Genomic DNA, 17658 nt, shown 5'->3' on the forward strand with positions numbered 1-17658 from the left:
ATGCTAGGGGCTCCTACAGGCAGAGGCTCTGCAGCCCCATCATGGCTCATCGATGCCCAAAGGAACCAATGACTGCCAGTGCCATTGACTGTTCCCCTCGGCTCACCTATTCTTCCAAGTTTGTCGATGCTGCAAGTTCGATGGCATTTATCACCAGTGGCTATAGCTGACGATAGTCTCGCTAATGCACGAATCCAGGTGGGGTCTCCGATGCCCCCCAATCCCAACGGCTCAGGGCCCCTGAGATCATTGGTATCTATGGTGCCCAATAGCCACAGCCCATGATGGGCCAGCACTGTGCTGCTCAATACCCTGTTAAGACACCTCCAAGGAGCCTCGAGGGCACTGGACCACTGCGCCTGGATGCCTCAGTATTTCGATAGCATCAAGGGCTGCCGCAGCATCGGGGCCACATACCTCAACAGTAACAAGGGTGGCCATGCACAAACCTCCATGGAATTGAGGGTGTCTGTGATACTGATGGCACCACAGGCATCGAGGGCATAGCAGCATTGATCGCACTGAGGTCTTGAGGGCATCGACATCGAAGTCGGACCCAACAGCATCAAAGGGAACCATGGCGCTCGATGGTAGATCTGGTTCCTTATGCTAGAGGTTGGTGTCATTACTCTGCCACATAGAGGCCATCACTAGCAAGCAGAAGGGGAGGCTACATCATCCAGGGCTTCTGCCTATGGCGGCTAGTTCCTCTGAGTGTGGGGAGGATGAGTTCTCCCCCCACAATAGGAATGGTTTGGTCCTTGATATCTTCACTGTCTGACCTCCATTGATATCGATCGGTGAAACGACATGGAGCTCATGCCTGGGTAGAACTCAGGCGAGTCCCATGCTCAGCGGCCTACATGGATCACCAATAGACGTCACATAGTCAGTCCTGCAGCACCGAACAAAAGGTATAAAAACAGAGCAAGGAGAGGACACAAATAGTGAACAGGTGCAGTATTTTTCTTTCTTTCTTGTTTTCAAAAGAAATAAGACTCTTTCAGACTGCACAGTGACTAAGGCCCACCATGCTGCTGTGCAGTCACAGGAAAGAAGAAAAAAGGGAAAAGGAATAAAACTTCCTTAAGATAAAGGAAAGAAAACATCTGAAGCTCTAGAAAAACACTTACAGAGATGTGAGGTAGAGAGCAAAGCTGAATGCCTGCTTGCCCTTGGAGAACTTCTTATTATTATTGTGCTTCCTAATTTGTTAGCTTTCCTAATCTGTTAGCACTTCACTTTTGGGCTGATGCTATATCAGCTGGCATACAACAGGTGCACATGATTGAGCGCCTGCTCTCTTAACAAGCGCCCAGCCACCTCTCCTGGGCATACGATGCATTATTTAAATGAGGAGTCACACTAAAAAGGAGGCGCTAGGGAAAATTGTATGTCCCTAGAGCCTCCTTGGCATTGGGTGCTCAGAAGAAGTATCTGTCAGTGCGGGCTGAGAAAACAGACACTCAATACGAGTGTCTGTTTCCCCCCGATACTGGCATAAAATACCAGCACAAGATGCACGGCCTAGACGTCTATCTTGTGTGTCTATATTGGGTGCCCATATTTTTTTTTTACTTCAGTCTGCTTTCTGTGGTTCCTCCTATTTAGTATCGCAACGATACTAAGTGGAGGAATCACAGAAAGCAGGAATTTTTATTTTTCCAGGCATACCCTTTGAGTATGCCCAATCTTACACCAGCCCCAGGCTGGTGTAAAATTTGCCGTGTTGCAATGGGCGCACTGGCCACACCGGAAATTTTTTGAATCGCAGGAATTAGCTAATAACCTCATCTACACGGAATTTATATGTGATAAGTGCTATAGCTATGCGCTTGACTGGATGCACGTTTTGGACACCCTAATCCTGTATTGCATTGGGGGTTATGGACTCGCATCTAATCACGTGTTAAGCTGTGCGCTGGCTGTAGCACATGGTATTGCATCGGCTAGTTTGTGTCTCTCTTCTCATCCTGGCCAGGTGGAAGTTAGTAATCCACCACCGCTATACTCTGCCATCACACATGGAATTTCAATCTATAGAGAATTCCACATTATATTTTGTCTCCTGCAGGTATTTTATTCTGTTTGACTATGCCATCCTTAACATACAGCACCACTCTTCCACCAATTTGACCTAGCTTATCATTTTTATATAATTTGTACCCTGATATTGGAATGTCCCATTGGTTATGCTCCAACCAGATCTCTGAAATGCCAGTTATGTATACATTTTTGTTCAGTGCTATATATGTTAACTCTCCAATCTTGTTTTTTTTTTTTTTTTTTAGACTTCTGGCTTTCGCATACAGACAATTCAGGGCATGTTTTTCTAATTGTATTCACCACTTGCCTAGCAGCTAAAATTGGTATTTTGGAATTATTTCTGTATGTTCTTTATTTAAATTCATCTGGGCTATGTCTACCACTATCAAAACCTCTCTATCGGGATATTCTAACTTCCCCAAAATGAAATATCCTTTGAAAATATTTCATTTTGACCCATGTGCTCCTGAGTGACTTCAGCTTGCCTCATGATCTAGTTTAAAAGCTGCTCTCTTTTTTAAACATTGGCAACAGAAGCTGGGTTCCATACTGGTTTAAAGTGGAGCCCATCCTTTCAGAATAGGCTTTCCCTTCCCTATATATTAACAATCGATCAAAAAACATCCCATATGGAAGCAATAATATTTTCACTATATTGTTGAATGGACATCCAAAGATGTAAATGATGTTGTTAAAAAAAATAGCGCTTTTAACACATTCTTAAACCCCAAAACAGGGCACAGTTAAAACAATGTTGTTAAGTAGTTCTTGGACCCCCGACAAAGGCCTTTGCTTCATCATATAACAGCCTTCTTTAGTGGATTACGACACACCAAAGTATTTCCAATTGCACCTAAAATATTGCAGTCACTGTCTTGTAACTAATATATAATAGTTAGGAAGGGCACTCAAAAACAACCCCCAAACCCACCCGACCCTTTAAATTTAATTATTTTGAATCTCCCACCCTCCCGACCCCCCCAAAACTTTTTTAAGATGGCGCCGGCCATCCATTGCTCCTACCATGTGACAGGGGCCGGCCAATGGCACGGATATCCCTGTCATATGATAAAGGCAAAGGGCCACTGGCGCCATTTTGTTTACTGGCAGCAGACAGCCCGAGAGCGGGAGATCGCTCCTGGGACCCCCGCTAGACCGGCAGATACTTTAAAAAAGTTTTGGGGGGGTCAGGAGGGTGGGGGATTAAAAATAATTACATTTAAAGGGTTGGGGTGTGGCTTTTTTTTCCGTTACGAGACAGCCGACAAAAACCGCTAAGAACCGCAGGAACGAAGATTTCCTGCGGTTTTTACCCGAACCTGATACCGGAAACGAGTCCGGTACCGATTCACATCCCTAATATATAATAGCATTCAGTGATTAGTTCACATGGTAATCTCCTCAAAACCATGTTGCTGAAATGCCTTTACTCAGGGTCATTGTGCATCTTCAAATAAACTCAAGGATTGAACTTCCCATCGCCCCAATGTACTTTTAATGCTCAGTAAAGAAACATCATCAATTTAACTGTGCCCTGTTTTGGGATTTAAGAATATGTTAAGAGCGCTATTTCTTTAACAGCAGCATTTACATCTTTGGATGTTCATTCAAGAATATCGTGAGAAGATTATTGCTTAGATATGGGATTTTTGTGATCGATTGCTAATTATTTGGTGGGCACGTGTTGGATTTTTGGAATTAAAGGAAAATTAGTTGTTCCTGTATTACCAAGGATCAGTTCAGACTGCTGGGTTATGCTTCCCTTCCAGCAGATGGAGTCAGAGAAAAGCTGAAAAGCACCCATCATATAACCTGGTGTGCCACCTGCGATCCCTCAGTATAATCATTATCAAAGCAGAAGAAATGGTTGGTCTTAGAACTTATGGTAATTTAATATATTTTATTTTATTCATCAGCTAATAAGTAGATCAATTCAAAAACTAACTCTTGAAAAAAGATAACGCATATAAACTTTTCAAACCAACAAGACGATGTCGCGTAGATGTGTAGTCTGTGACAATCTGCCAAGAGAAATACAATGCTATACGGACTCTCCTTCCAATGGGCGGGCGACTGGACTGATCCTTGGTACTACAGGAACAAAAATTAACAGGTAATAACTAATTTTCCCTTCCCTGTAAGTACCAGGATCAGTCCAGACTACTGGGATGTACCCAAGCTGCCCTAAAAGGGGTGGGGCGTGGAGAGTCCAGCTCGAAGCACACTACTGCCGAAGGAATCCACATTCGGATCCCGGACATCCAACCGGTAATGTCTAGCAAAAGTGTGCAAAGATTTCCAAGTGGCCGCCCGACAAATCTCTTGGGGCGAAACACATTGGCTTTCTGCCCATGTCGCCGATTGCGAACGAAGAGAATGCACCTTAATACCCTCTGGTACTGGGCACCCGTGACTTATATAAGCGGAAGCAATAGCGTCTTTCAACCAGCGGGCAATAGTAGTCTTAGAAGCCTTAGTACCTTTCTTAGGACTGCTCCATAACACAAAAAGATGATCCGACAATCTGAACAAATTAGTAATCTCTAGGTACTGCAAAAGGACTCTACGGACATCCAACTTCCTCAGCTCCCTATCCTCAACAGAGAATGCTGGCAACTCGACTGACTGGTTGAATGAAATGCTGTGACTACCTTCGGAAGGAATGAGGGCACCGTCCGAATAGAAATCCCCGAATCAGAGACACGCAGAAAAGGCTCCCGACAAGACACAGCTTGAAGTTCCGAAACTCATCTCACCAAACAGATAGCCACGAAGAAAACCATCTTAAGCATTAAATCCTTCAACGTAGCCCGCTTCAAAGGCTCAAAGGGAGACTCACAAAGGCTACAGAGAACCAAATTTAAACTCCAGGAGGGACTGGAGGCTTCAAATGCTTGACCCCTTTCAAGAACCGTGCCACATCCGGGTGAGCAGCGATGGAAGCACCATTAACCTTACCACGAAAGCAGCCCAAAGCTGCTACCTGCACTCAGAGGGAACTGTACGCCAAACCTTTCTGTAAACCGTCCTGCAAAAAAGCAAGAATGTGACCAATATTGGCTTGCTGCGGGGTCAAAGATAACCCACGGCACCAGGAATCAAACACCTTCCATACTCAAATGTAGGTAATACTTGTAGAAGTTTTTCTTGCCCGTAGGAGCATGGTAATAACCGCTTCTGAGTAGCCCTTCTTTCTTAATTGTCTCCTCTCATAAAGCCAAGCTGCTAGACAGAAGCGGTGAACCTAGAAGATGTGGTAGGCCTGATTGACAAACTGAAGAGTAGTAAATCACCTGGACCGGATGGTATACACCCCAGAGTTCTGAAGGAACTAAAAAATGAAATTTCAGACCTATTAGTAAAAATTTGTAACCTATCAATAAATCATCCATTGTACCTGAAGACTGGAGGATAGCAAATGTAACCCCAATATTTAAAAAGGGCTCCATGGGCGATCTGGGAAACTACAGACCGGTTAGCCTGACTTCAGTGCCAGGAAAAATAGTGGAAAGTGTTCTAAACATCAAAATCTCAGAACATATAGAAAGACATGGTTTAATGGAACAAAGTCAGCATGGCTTTACCCAAGGCAAGTCTTGCCTCACAAATCTGCTTCACGTTTTTGAAGGAGTTAATAAACATGTGGATAAAGGTGAACCAGTAGATGTAGTATACTTGGATTTTCAGAAGGCGTTTGACAAAGTTCCTCATGAGAGGCTTCTAGGAAAAGTAAAGTCATGGGATAGGTGGCGATGTCCTTTCATGGATTGCAAACTGGCTAAAAGACAGGAAACAGAGAGTAGGATTAAATGGACAATTTTCTCAGTGGAAGGTAGTGGACAGTGGAGTGCCTCAGGGATCTGTATTGGGACCCTAACTTTTCAATATATTTATAAATGATCTGGAAAGAAATATGACGAGTGAAATAATCAGATTTGCAGATGACACAAAATTGTTCAGAGTAGTTAAATCACAAGCAGATTGTGATAAATTGCAGGAAGACCTTGTGAGACTGGAAAATTGGGCATCCAAATGGCAGATGAAATTTAATGTGGATAAGTGCAAGGTGATGCATATAGGGAAAAATAACCCATGCTATAATTACACAATGTTGGGTTCCATATTAGGTGCTACAACCCAAGAAAGAGATCTAGGCATCATAGTGGATAACACATTGAAATCGTCGGTTCAGTGTGCTGTGGCAGTCAAAAAAGCAAACAGAATGTTGGGAATTATTAGAAAGGGAATGGTGAATAAAACAGAAAATGTCATAATGCCTCTGTATCGCTCTATGGTGAGACCGCACCTTGAATACTGTGTACAATTCTGGTCGCCGCATCTCAAAAAACATATAATTGCGATGGAGAAGGTACAGAGAAGGGCTACCAAAATGATAAGGGAAATGGAACAGCTCCCCTATGAGGAAAGACTAAAGAGGTTAGGACTTTTCAGCTTGGAGAAGAGACGGCTGAGGGGGGATATGATAGAGATGTTTAAAATTATGAGAGGTCTAGAACGGGTAGATGTGAATCGGTTATTTACTCTTTCGGATAATAGAAAGACTAGGGGGCACTCCATGAAGTTAGCATGGGGCACATTTAAAACTAATCAGAGAAAGTTCTTTTTTACTCAACGCACAATTAAACTCTGGAATTTGTTGCCAGAGGATGTCGTTAGTGCAGTTAGTATAGCTGTGTTTAAAAAAGGATTGGATAAGTTCTTGGAGGAGAAGTCCATTACCTGCTATTAAGTTCATTTAGAGAATAGCCACTGCCATTAGAAATGGTAACATGGAATAGACTTAGTTTTTGGGTACTTGCCAGGTTCTTATGGCCTGGATTGGCTACTGTTAGAAACAGGATGCTGGGCTTGATGGACCCTTGGTCTGACCCAGTATGGCATTTTCTTATGTTCTTATGTTCTTAAATACTGGACCCTGCTGGAGCAGGTTCGGCAGGTGACTGAGGTGCAAAGGACCGTCCACCGCTAGATTGACTAGATCCGCGAACCACGGTCTTCGTGGCTACTCTGGGCCACCAGAATCACCAGTCCGTGATGAGATTATGCGTCATAATATCTTTCCTACCAATGGCCAAGGAGGAAACACATAAAGGAGAATGTGGGACGGCCAGGGGAGTACCAGGGCATCCACCCCCTCTGATCCGTGCTCCCTTCTGCGACTGAAGAAACGGGCCGCCTTGAAGTTCAGTCACGTTGCCATTAAGTCTAGGCGGCGGGGTCCCCCACCGGCTCGAAATTAGCCGCATCGCATCTTCGGATAGCTCCTATTCTCCAGGATCTAGCCGCTGCTGACTGAGGAAATCCACCTGAATGTTGTCGACCCCGGCTATGGAGACGCAGCAATGCGGGCCAGATTGCGTTCTGCCCAGGCCATTAACATGTCTGCTTCATTGGCCACGGGGCGACTTCTTGTACCCCCTTGATGGTTTATGTAGGCTACGGTGGTCACATTGTCGGACAGAATCCGTACTGCCCGGTGACGGACCAGGGGCAGAAATTGCTGCAGCACCAGATGAACCGCCCTGGTCTCTAAGCGATTGATGGACCACTTGGTCTGTGACTGCTTCCAAAGACTCTGCGTTGACTGTGATTGACAAACCGCCCTCCAACTGGAGAGGCTGGCATCGGTCGTCACAATTATCCATTGAGGATTCTCCAGGTCCACCCCTTGCAGTAAGTGATCCGGAATTAGCCACCAATCTAGACTGGATCTGGCCGGTTCTAGCAGAGGGAATGGAAGGTGGAACTCTTCCGACTTGGGATCCCAACGAGAAAGTAGTGCCCTCTGCAAAGGTCTCATATGCACAAAAGCCCAAGGAACCAATTCCAGAGTAGACGCCATAAAACCAAGTACCTGCAAATAGTCCCACACCACGGGTGAGGGAAGAGACAATAGGCGCCGTACCTGAGACATCAACAGGTCCATCCGCACCAGAGGGAGTGAAACCTTGCCGATGGCAGTATCGAAGCGGAATCCTAAAAACTCCAACACCTGGGAGGGAACCAACCGGCTCTTGGCACAATTGACCACCCAGCCTAGGAACCGTAGTCGGCGCAATACCGAACGAACCACTTCCGTGCAAAGGAACTCCGACTTTGTTCGTATAAGCCAGGGGTGGGCAATTCTGGTCCTCGAGGGCTGCAAACCAGTCGGATTTTCAGGATATCCTTAATGAATATGCATGAGAGAGACCTGCATACACACTGCCTCAGTTGTATGCAAATCTATTTCATGCATATTCATTAGGGGTATCCTGAAAACCCGACTGGTTTGCAGCCCTCGAGGACCGGACTTGCCCACCGATGCTATAAGCCAATCGTCCAGGTAGGGATGTACCAGGATCCCTTCCCGCCGAAGGCTCGCTGCCACTACCACCATTACTTTGGTGAACACGCGGGGAGCTGTTGCTAGCCCGAAAGGTAGGGCACAAAACTGGTAATGTTGTCCCATGATCATGAACCGCAGAAACCTCTGATGGTGTGGTTGGATTCCTATGTGGAGGTAGGCCTCCATCAAATCCAAAGAAACCAAAAATTCGCCTTTGTGGACTGCCACAATGACCGATCTCAACGTCTCCATGTGAAACCGTGGCACTCGCAACGCCCTGTTGACCTGCTTGAGGTCCAATATCGGCCGGCAGGAGCCCTCCTTTTTGGGGTACTACGAAATAGATGGAGTAGCGACCGGTCCAGCGTTCGGCTCCGGGGACCAAAACAATGGCCCCGAGAGCCTTCAACCGGGACAACGTTTGGAGGACAACTTGTTGCTTCTGCGGGGGCCTGCAGGGCGATTGCAGGAAGAGATCCTGCAGGGGTCGAGCAAAATCCAAAGCGTAACCGTGATTTATATCTAGAACCCACTGGTCTGAGGTAATCTTGACCCATTCCTCTCGAAAACGTGAAAGTCGACCCCCGATCCTTGAAATTGAGGAATGGGCTGGCGCCCCTTCATTGGGGATATTTATTGTTGTGGGCAAAGGTATGGGTAGCTCCAGTATGCTGAGGCTGTCTGCCACGAAAGGAATATGCCCATGATTGTGCTCAGGTAGCCGATTGTCTAGGTTTATAGGAAGAGGAACCCCTACCAGACCGGAAACGGCGCTGTCCCCAAAAACGGCCCCTGTAGGCACCAGGTGAGCGACCCGACCTTGGTTTGTCCTCCGGGAGCTTGTAAACCTTGTTGTCTCCCAAGGCCTTTATAAGTTGCTCGAGTTCATCTCCAAACAATTTCCCCCTAAAAGGAAAGGAACCCAGCTGAGACTTGGACGAGGCATCCGCCGACCAGTTACGTAGCCATAGAAGTCGCCTGGCAGACACCACCGAAGACATACGTGCTGAAGTACGAAGGAGATCATACAAGGCATCAGCTGTATAAGCTACCATCAATTCCATTCGGTTCGCCTGCTCAACTTCCCCCGGAGGGAGGTCCTGGGCCGTGAGCATCTGTTGAACCCAACGGAGGGTAGCCCTTTGCATAAGGCTGCTACATACTGCGGCCCACATCCCCAAAACGGACACTTCAAAAATCTGCTTAAATAACACTTCCAGCTTCCTATCCTGGAGGTCCTTGAGTGCTGTGCCTCCCGTCACAGGAATAGTAGTATGCTTTGCTATGGCTGTGACCACCGAATCTACCTTGGGGATCTTAAGGAGGTCGAACGATTCATTGGGAAGTGGGTAAAACTTTTCCATGGCCCTGCTAACTCTCAAGGAGGCCACAGGGGTCTCCCATTCATGGGTCATGAGCTGGAAAAGCTTCGGATGGAAAGGAAAAGTTTGGGGGTGGAGCCCGAAGACCCTGGGGAGTTATCAGACACCTCTTGTGGGATGGGGATCTCCAGCTCCTGAAGTACATGGGAGATTAAAGGATCCAGTTCCTGTCTGTGGAACAAACGGAGCACCTGCGGATCATCCCCCTCCACCTGGGTGGCATTTTCCACCTCATCACCCCCAGTCTGGGTGGAGGGATCCTGAATCTCCGGATCCGCTGAAATAAGAGGGTCCGACAGCCCATCCCCCGGATCCGGCCAAGCAGTGCGAGGATCAGGCCTCCCCCTGATCCTTGGAAGCTCTAAAAAGTTTAGCCTGGGTAGGAGACTGGAATTCCCAATCAGTCTCAGCTTCCATGTATGCCTTGTGTAAAAGCAACACAAATTGAGAAGAAAAAGGATGCTGTTGCTTTAAGGGTCCCCCCGGGGGCACAGGCGGAGGAGTCATCGAGTCAGCATGCAAGTCATGTGGTCGTTGAGGGCTGAGGGCCGGCGGGATAGAGGAGGGAGATCCTCTCCCCCCTCAGACAAATCCGCGTCTGTTTCTGCTGGAGGCAAGATGGCCGCTGCTCCCGTGCTGATCGGGAGCGAGCCAGGCCTCTGCTTCGCAGCGGATTGCCGACCGCGTGAGCCGCATGACCCTGCATGGCCGCCCCCCATCCTGAATTTGAGCGTTGCAAAGGCCCCTCGCCCCCGGGGATACACCGGGAGCAGAGGCCTTCGCGGGAGAGCTGGGTCCCTGGCTCTCCACAAGCGGTACAAACAATGCCACGCAGCATCAAAGATCGTGGGAAGCAGCCGGATGAAATCTCCATTCCCTGCGGTGGCCCGGTAGAATCTGTGCAAGCGACGGCTGAAAAAAGAATTGACCACTGGTAAAAATAAACTACTCTTATCCAGATTTAGTATATATTTATTTTTTTTTTCAAGTCAGCCTTCAGTGGACAGCCAGTCTAATTAAGTTAGTAAAACAGAGGACTTGAGACATCTCTGATCTGTCCGAGGAGGGGGAGAGTGACCGGCCCACCGGTAAGTTTTCCCCGTCAGCTCACCGGGTCAGTGAATTTAAGTCTCCAGGAATAAAGCTGTAGGGCAATGCCCTGCCTTGCCTGCCAGTGTTTAGCTGCTTCTTCACTGTTAGAAATTTTTTTTTTTTTTGTATAGGAATTAAACTTTAAATAGATTTAGTCAAAGTTGTTGCATTAATAAATCAAACCTGTCGGGAACAAATCCCAAGAAATTTAGACAGAACCAGGACCACAGGTTATTCCTCTCAATCTGCTGGAGTCAGAGAAATACTGAGGGGTCACAGGTGGCACACCAGGTTATATGATGGGTGCTTTTCAGCTTTTCTCTGACTCCATCTGCTGGAAGGGAGGCATAACCCAGCAGTCTGGTCTGATCCTGGTATGTACAAGGAAGGGTCATTATGGTCTATATTTTAATGTAAGTTGTGCGAGTATGGATGTTGGCATGTTTTTAGAAGAATATTTGCTTGTGTATAACATATTGTGAACAATGTGTATATGGTTTTGAACTAATTTTGATCCAATATACAAAGAAAATTTTTTTCACATTAATAAAAATGTTATAGTTGATAAAATCTTTTATTTTTAATCATGCAAATAGATTTGTAATATTAACATTTCTATTAAGACAAGAGGGGTGTCAACCTTTTTTGTTTATATTGATTTTTTGTTGATTCCCTATTTTAATAAGGTTTGGCTCATTTTGTTTTTTGCTAAAGCAAAACAGATGTATCATAACTTGAAGTAATTAGGGTCTGCCTTTTCTAGCTTTTTTGAATCCCACACACCTATCTTTATGACGGATAAACACATTTGTCTCACTCTAGAGAAAGGAGATTGCTTTATATATTATTCATAATTGCTGTGTAGTTCAAAGGAGCCTAAGTTTTCAGCTGAAACTTCACATAAATTTAGGGTCCTGTTATTCATTTGTCTGATTTAGGCTCTGATATTAGTACTGATTTTCAGCACTAGGCATCTAAGTACCTAACTTTGTTCTCCCACCCTAGTTCTGCCCTTATAGCCACCCACTTAATTTATGTGCCTAATCAAACAAGTATCCTAAATTCAGGGACTCAGCTCTAGTAAATTTTCAAAATAGCCAATTTAGGAGCTTAACTCCAAAATTTAGGAGACTAAACCCTATGAAAATTTACCTTTTTATGTTTTACTTTGACAATACAAGTAACACTGTCATGCTAATAATGTTAACTGAACTTTCAAGCGCAGTGCAGCTCAAAGTTTTTTTTTGTGAGCCATGCTACTCCACTTGCTTAATCATAAGCTGTTTTGCAAGGAATGCTGCTCTTTTTTTAAACTTTTATTGCACCTGATTTAAGTTGTGATAAGGGAAATAATTCATAAAATGTTCTGATAATACACATTATTTGCCAATTTCATGCATCATTTCTCTGATAGCAGTTTAGTAAATACGCCCCTTTAGTATCAAACTGAATCCTGGTAATTATATAAGGAATGTATTTGTTAGTAATCAGGTTTACAAAGTGACTAATAGTTTAACATTTGATTGCAGATTGCAATATATTATTTGCAGACATTATTTAAGTATTTATATTATTTGAGCCATTTTCCTGAAAATCACATCTGTTCTCTGAAATTAAACAACTCTTATTCACATTTTAACAGTATACCTGCAGATCTATCACATCTGCTAATACCATGCCTGTATTTTACATAAAAGGAGACAAGATTCTATCATCCAGTCTTAAATAAATGCTCACCCAGTGTTTAATCACAGTCAAAAACCAGATGGGACAGAAAAAAGTAGATATAAAATTTCACATATCGTACAGAAATACATATCATATATCTGATAAAAGGACAAGCAGCTTTAAAGCTTTCTGAGACTTTTTGATAAATTTCAGTAACACACTGCACTAAAAGAAGGTTATCTCTGCATTAGTAATTATACAGATGCATTTTAGTGGAAGAGTTGAAGTAATGAAACACTGTAGATTGGTTATGCATAAAATGGAATGAGACAGAGCAGTTTTTCCCAAACTAGTCTTGGGGATTCACTGAACGGGTCTGCTTTTCTCGATACCCACAATGAATATGCATTATATCTGCATAAACTAATGCTCTAGTATATATAAACATCCACATTTGATATGTATGGCAAACTAGATCTATTAGATGAGCCTCCAGGCCTGGTTTGGGAAAAATTGACATAAGCCTTAAAATGACAAATATTTACATTTATGTAAAAAATAATTTGGAATCAATATCTACATATCATAGGTTAACATCAATTGACGCTTTCTAACAATTGTTTTGCTAGAAATTTGTCATTTCTGGACTATATAGTGTATAAGCTCTGCCTGTTAGTGTTGTCAGCATGCCATGCTAGAGGAGATGTCATCCCATTACTTACTGTTGCTATGGGAAAGGCTAACAGAAAATCAGTGCAGAACAATTCGTAGGGCATGGCCAGAACTACAAAAATTTGCAATGAAATAAAAATAAAATTGAGAACAAATTCTACCACATATACTGCATTAAAACATTTTATCAAAGAAATTAATTTATTAATTAAGTAGTACTACAACAGAGCAAGTTTGCCCAATACCAATCAGTAAAGAGAAAGCCTAGAGGCATCTTGTTTGTTTATTTTGAAAATGTGGAACTGAAAGAAGAGACAATTGTTTTATTATTTTTCAGGATCAATTATGGAGACAAAGTTATTGAGATAAAGATGAAAGTTTATCTACAAGCAAATTATTAGTTGTCAAGGTCGTATTAGGGTGTTATATATTCCTACTGTGTTACGGGAGGACCTGGAAGGCACTGCCTGGCTTTTGACACTATGCCTTCATGCCCTGTGAAACAAGATCAGATCGAGAGACTCAATCCATATACAGCTCTGACTGCACACCATGCCATCTGTTACTCATCACTTAACACACTGACTTCCAACTTCTTGTGAAGGATCCAATGCCCTCCCCAGTCCATCCCACCCAGTGTTATAATAATGCAGATAGAAAACTACAAATGCTGAGATTTTCATTTGCTACAAACTATGGATGGCAAAATACACTATGCATATAAAATGTGTCGACCTGTAGCCCAAATGTCTGATGCATCACACACCAAAATGTTTACTACTTACGACGCCCTTCCATGAAATTAGGACAATGAACAAATAGCAACTTCTTCAAACTTTTTCCTCTCTACTTAGACTTCTTGCTTCTTCTTTTCTGGAAGTCACATCTTGGATATGATGGAAAGACCCTGCTCTACTTCATGTCGTTTTGAACACTTATCCCCTTTTAACCCTCTTCCCTACCTTTAACATCCACTTATCCCCATGTGATTGTCCAGCTATCTTTGAGAACATCTTTCTCACTCTGATATAAGAAAACAAAATTTCAAGATCCAATTGCCTTTAACACTACTGCTCCTTCTCTTTTTCCCCCTCTACATCTTCAGAATTTAGGAATGGAAGATCTCACACACATCTTTAGGATTTTATGTTTTCATTCTAATTGTTCCACTGAATGGCTTATATCTGTCTCAAATATACACAAACTCTAATGAATCAAAATTTGCTGAAATTTAATTTTACATCAACCATAAAAATCTTATCACTTAATATATATGGGCATCTGTCAAATCATTTAAATCTTGCTTTTTTCATTTTAGCTCCAGAGTCTCCTAGAATGCCACATAATCTATTACCTTCTTCTTGTTCCACCAAGGACCAATACTTTGCTCACATTTATTCTCCACTTACACTCACTAATCTCTGCACATAGTATTTATGACTTCTGTGCTGACGAAAACCATTTTCCCTTCACTCATCACTGCGGTTCTTATCACCACCACTTCCTTCTTCGCTACTGTCGTGGATGTCAGTGCTGCATGAAATGTAAACCATCCTACTTCTATAAAAAGCCAATAGTACTTCCTGTGAGTCAGAGAATTGCTCCACAATGACCTTGGACTGATTGTTCTCCATGCATTCCTCCTTTCAGCAAACTGTTTCTAGGACTAAGGACTTAAAAAAAAATTGTGAAGAGTTTTAAAAATGTTTTAATGGACTTTCTGGGCATCCTTTTGTATTTCCCTTTAAAGATAATGGGGATCATATTTAAGAATACTTCAGTATGGACAAAAGAGTTCATTTGTTTTTCTACTTCATTTTCCCTCTTTATTGACTACTTGTTCAATTTATGGCCTCAAATTCATTACTATTTTATCTGCCAGAAGCCAAAATTAATTTTGGTTATCTGCTTTCTACTTCATATTCCTTCATTTATTAAAGCTTTAAGGTTCTCTCTTCACACTATAACACATGGGCTCTTTACCTTGGGATCTACAAGCAAGTTCACAATTCCCTTTATGGTGCTAGGACATTCTTATGACTTTTTTCCCCATCAGTCTTCCTACTTTTTCAAAATTAGTTGCCCTAATACTTTTTCAAGTTTTAAACGTTTTGATATGCAAAGATGGCAGTAACTTAGTACATTTCCACAATAAAATTACTAATGTATCCATCTTATTTTTTGTTTTCTTGTTCCCCCCTCCTGTTTGCTCTCATCTTCTCTTTTGGCTCCCTGACTTCAGAATAAGCTCCCACTCCTATCCTTTGCTGCTAGCAACCCTTCTCTTTTCTACAGCCTTCCTTAATTATCTCCTGAGCTTATGGTAACATGGTGCAGCCAACTATAAAATGCTTTAACAGTGCTGCATAAAACCTAAAATACAGAAGATTCTGCTTTGTGACTCATGTGCAAGTCTTGCAGAAACCACCCTCCCTTCACTCCCTCAAGAGCAGAAACAAGGCGAACGGTGATAAGGACAAAACAAAGGGCAGAGCATAAAAGAACAACCTAGCAATAGTGCAGGTTTGGTAACAGCAGGCTACAACTCCCTAGAAACCAACTAGTCAGTGCTGGCAACAACTTCACTAGTTTTGTAGCTGTTTATGGTATGATATCATATATGCTCACTTACCCAGGATGATAAAGAACCAATGAGGAAGAAAAAACAAACTGACTTGATTAAGGAATTACAGAGTATAAGCAGTCAAGCTCTTACTGGCAACTGAGCTGGGATATATTACTGAAGTGTGAACAGGAATAATTGGGCAGAGTAGATGGTGCAATTAGTATTTTTCTGCAATCTTCTACTATGTTAGTACGTAACTCACAGGTGGAAAAACCATTGCTTTAAAGAAAAGTAACTCCTTTTTACAGAGAAGCACAATTTCAAAGGTCCTGAACAAAAAAACAACAAAGACAAGACCCTCTTTTCTTCTTGCAGTCAGCAATCATATTCCAAGAAAGCATGAGCCATCATTTGCCTCTTCTCACAGCATGTAATCAGTACACAACATTCTAGCTGCTTCACCGAAATCTGCTATTGCATTTCTCAGGAGAAAAGGGACAACAAACTCCTGTTGTACACTTACATAAGAGGAAAGCACTTAAGCTAATGTGCCTGAGAAGCTATAAAGCAAAATTGCTTACCTTGTAATAGGTGTTATCCCAGGACAGCAGGATGTAGTCCTCACATAAGGGTGACATCATTGATGGAGCCCTATTGCGGAAAGCTTTCTGTCAAAGTTTCTAGAAACTTTTGACTGGCACTCTGAGCCCACTGAGCATGCCCAGCATGCCATGATATTCTCAGCCACAGGGGTCTCCCTTCAGTTTCGTATGTAGCAATAAGCTTTAGGAAAAAATAAAATAATAAAACGTATCGGACCCAACTCCGTGGGGTGGTGGGTGGGTTTCGTGAGGACTACATCCTGCTGTCCTGGGATAACACCTATTACAAGGTAAGCAATTTTGCTTTATCCCAGGACAAGCAGGATGCTAGTCCTCACATATGGGTGATTAGCAAGCTAGAGGCTGAGTCATTTTGTAGTGAAGCAACACTGAAGTATTGTTGGTGAAAATGAGGCAGCCGAAGATCACAGCAGGTTGGATGTAGAAGGAGTTGGGGTTATACTGGAAACAAGTTCTTTAAGAGAGATTGTCCGTAGGCTGAATCTTGTCCTTCTTTGTCCAAACAGTAATGAGCTGCAAAGGTGTGAAGAGAACTCCATGTTGCTGCTTTACATATGTCAAGAATTGGCATTGAACGATAGTGTGCTACTGAGGTTGACATTGCTCTTACTGAATGTGCCTTTACTCGCCCTTGGAGAGGAAGGCCTGCTTTTTCATAGCAAAACTGTATGCAATCTGCTAGCCAGTTGGAGAGAGTGTGTTTGCCCTCGGCTTTACCCGGTTTGTTTGGATCATAAGATACAAAGAGTTGAGTGGATTTCCTGTGGACTGCAGTGCGGTCTAAGTAAAATGCTAGCGCACGCTTACAATCCAAGGTATGTAAGGCTCGTTCTCCTTGGTGTGAATGAGGCCTTGGAAAGAATGTGGGTAAAACTATGGATTGATTCAAGTGGAATTCCGTAACGACCTTGGGTAGGAATTTTGGATGTGTACGGAGGACCACTCTGTCATGTAGGAATTTTGTTTAGGGTGAGTACGTGACAAGTGCTTGTAACTCACTAACCCTTCTAGCCGATGTAATGGCTATGAGGAAGATAGTCTTCCATGTGAGAAATTTAAGATCACAGGAAGTCATGGGTTCAAAATGAGAACACATGAGCCTTGTTAAGACCAGATTCAGGTCCCATTCTGTGACAGGTGGCCGAATTGGTGGTTTAAAAATGAGGCAGCCGAAGATCACAGCAGGTGGTTTAAGGTGAGTTAAAACTCTCATAAACCTACTAACAAGAGGTTGTATGGATATTGGTGCATCTGCCATCT

The 17658-nt window shown here is 43.3% G+C and overlaps 1 protein-coding gene across 10 annotated transcripts in view; it reads right to left on the minus strand.

Moving 5' to 3' along the window:
- Positions 1–17658, minus strand: part of ROCK2 (Rho associated coiled-coil containing protein kinase 2) — a 442704-nt gene that overhangs the window by 12603 nt on the left and 412443 nt on the right. For 2 of the 10 annotated variants that reach the window (XR_003855695.1, XM_029595905.1), the window contains exon 34: positions 13260–13321. The exons of the other annotated variants lie outside the window; for them this stretch is intronic. Coding sequence is in view for 1 of the 2 variants with exons in the window: in XM_029595905.1 (XP_029451765.1) it covers positions 13288–13321 (34 nt within the window). In the remaining variant the exon portion in view is untranslated. The remainder of the gene's footprint in view (positions 1–13259; positions 13322–17658) is intronic. 10 annotated transcript variants of the gene reach the window in all.

This window comes from Rhinatrema bivittatum, chromosome 3, assembly GCF_901001135.1.
Source record: "Rhinatrema bivittatum chromosome 3, aRhiBiv1.1, whole genome shotgun sequence".
NCBI lineage: Eukaryota > Metazoa > Chordata > Amphibia > Gymnophiona > Rhinatrematidae > Rhinatrema > Rhinatrema bivittatum.